Source organism: Octopus bimaculoides, chromosome 12, assembly GCF_001194135.2.
Source record: "Octopus bimaculoides isolate UCB-OBI-ISO-001 chromosome 12, ASM119413v2, whole genome shotgun sequence".
NCBI classification, from domain to species: domain Eukaryota; kingdom Metazoa; phylum Mollusca; class Cephalopoda; order Octopoda; family Octopodidae; genus Octopus; species Octopus bimaculoides.
In genome coordinates this window covers 58491770-58494156 of record NC_068992.1, presented here as the reverse complement: position 1 = coordinate 58494156, position 2387 = coordinate 58491770, and the positions used below count along the sequence as shown (strand labels likewise).

At 42.4% G+C, this 2387-nt stretch overlaps 1 protein-coding gene across 1 annotated transcript in view; it reads right to left on the bottom strand.

Annotated features, from left to right (window-relative positions):
* LOC128249178 (uncharacterized) overlaps positions 1-2289 on the bottom strand; it is a 2544-nt gene extending 255 nt beyond the window's left edge. The window contains exon 1 of the mRNA XM_052972053.1: positions 24-2289. Coding sequence (XP_052828013.1) covers positions 24-2289 — 2266 coding nt within the window. The remainder of the gene's footprint in view (positions 1-23) is intronic.
* Between the last annotated feature and the right edge of the window lie 98 nt (positions 2290-2387).

Here is a 2387-nt window from a genome sequence, read left to right as displayed (position 1 = left end):
ACTCTCCCTTCTAGATATCTGACTTCGTTGGTCTCTCATCGTACTGGGAGTACTCTCTCTTCCAGATATTTGACTTCGTTGGTCTGTCATTGAACTGAGGGTGCTCTCCTTTCCAGATATCTGACTACGTTGGTCTATCATTGAACCAGGAATACTTTCTCTTCTTGATATTAGGCTCGGTTCTGTTGTTGAACTACGAATAATCTCTCTTCTAGATGTATAACTCCGTTCGTCTGAACCAGACTGAATACTACTTTCGCTTTTAGATAACTGACGTTCTTCAGCGAAAGGTCTCTCAGTACTCACCATTTCATAAAGCCGGCTTCGTTGGTCTGGTACTGAACGAACAATACTCTCTTTCTCTGTTATTCGACTTTGCTGTTCTGGTATAGAAGTTTTAAATGATGCACTTTCATCATCCCGACTCCTTTGACCTAATACACTACTATATATTCTTTCTCTTTGAAACATTTCGCTCCTTTGGAGAGACAGTGGACTTTGAATACTCTCTCTTCCACTTATCTGCTCGTCTGGTACAGAAATACGTAGGCTCTCAGTTCGCGATGATTTACTCCATTGTTCTGTTACTGTGCTAACTCTACTATGTTTTCCGGATATTTGACTCCATTCCTCTGAGAGCGAACCTCGAATAGGTGGTGGTTCAGATATATGGCTTTCTTGATCTTGTACAGAACTCAGATTGCTGTCGCTTCTCGATAACATACTGTGTTGGAGTGCAATCGCACTAGGAGTACTGTGCCTTAGAGACACACGGCTACGCCGTTCACTTGTTGAACTAAGAGTACTCTCTCGTCCAGTAATCTGACTGTGTTGATCTCCCATTTCACTAGAGATACTTTGTATTCTTGTTATTGGACTAAGCTGTTCTTCTTTTGAACTACGTATACTCTCTCTTCTAGATGACATACTTCCTTGGTCAATCATTGAACTGGGGGTACTCTCTTTTACAGATATCTGACTTCGTTGGTCAGCCATTGAAATGGGAATACTCTCTCGTCCAGATATCTGACTACGTTGGTCTCTCATTAAACTAGGAATACTCTCTCTTTCAGATATATGACTCACTTCGACTGGCGGAGAACTAGGAATGTTCTCCTTACCAGGTAATTGACTTAGCTGGTAGGCTATCGCCGTCTGAATGCTCTCCCTTTCTGATATGCGACTCCGCTTATCTAACGGAGATATGAGACTTCTCACACTTCGGGATATTTGACTACGAATATCGGCTATTGAACTGCGAATAGTACGTTTGCTAGGTGTTGCGCTTCGTTGGTCTGCAGTAGAGACGAGCATTCTCTCTTTTTCTGATATTTGACTCCACTTTTCTGGTACCAAACTATGGATTTTCTCTCTCTGTGATATCGGACTCTGAACGTCAGGTACAGGAGACTGAGTAACCTCCTGTTCTGATAAACGGCTTCGATGAGCAGTTATTGTACTGGGAATACTCTCTCTTTCAGTTACATCACTCCGTCGGTCTGCTTCCGAAGTGGAAATACTCATTGAACTGGATATCTGACTCCGCTCATCTGATATCGATCCGAGAGTACTCTGCCTTTCCGATAACCGACTTCGTTGTTCCGTGATTGTACTGGGGACAGACTCTCTTTCAGTTACTTCACTCCAACGGTCTGTTGTTGAACTTGGAATACTCCTTGTTCTGGACATTTGACTTCGCTGATCTGATATCGACCTGACAGTGCTCTCTCTTTCTGATAATCTACTTCTATGGTCTGGCATCCAACTTACGATAGACTCTCTTTCAGATACTTCACTCCGCTGGTCTATCATAGGACTCGGAATACTCATTGTTCCCGATATATGAATTTGATCATCGGATATCGATCTGATAGTACTCTCTCTTTCAGATAATCGACTTCGTTGATCAGTCATTGTACTTGGGACACTCTCTCTTTCAGATATTTCACTTCGACGGTCCGTTATTGAAATGGGAATACTCGTTGTTCCAGATATCTGACTTCGCTGATCTGATATCGATCTGATAGTACTCTCTCTTTCTGATAATCGACTTCGTTGATCCGTCATTGTACTTGGAATACTTTCTCTTTCAGACATTTCGGTCCGACGGTCCGTTATTGAACTGGGAATGCTCATTGTTCCCGATAACTGACTTCGCCCATCTGATATCGATCTAATAGTACTCTCACTTTCTGATAATCGACTTCGTTGATCCGTCATTGTACTGGGAATACTCTCTCTTTCAGATACTTCACTCCGACGGTCCGTTATTGAACTGGGAATACTCATTTTTCCCGATATCTGACTTCGCTGATCTGATATCGATCTAATAGTACTCTCTCTTTCTGATAATCGACTTCGTTCATCCGTCATTGTACTGGGAATAC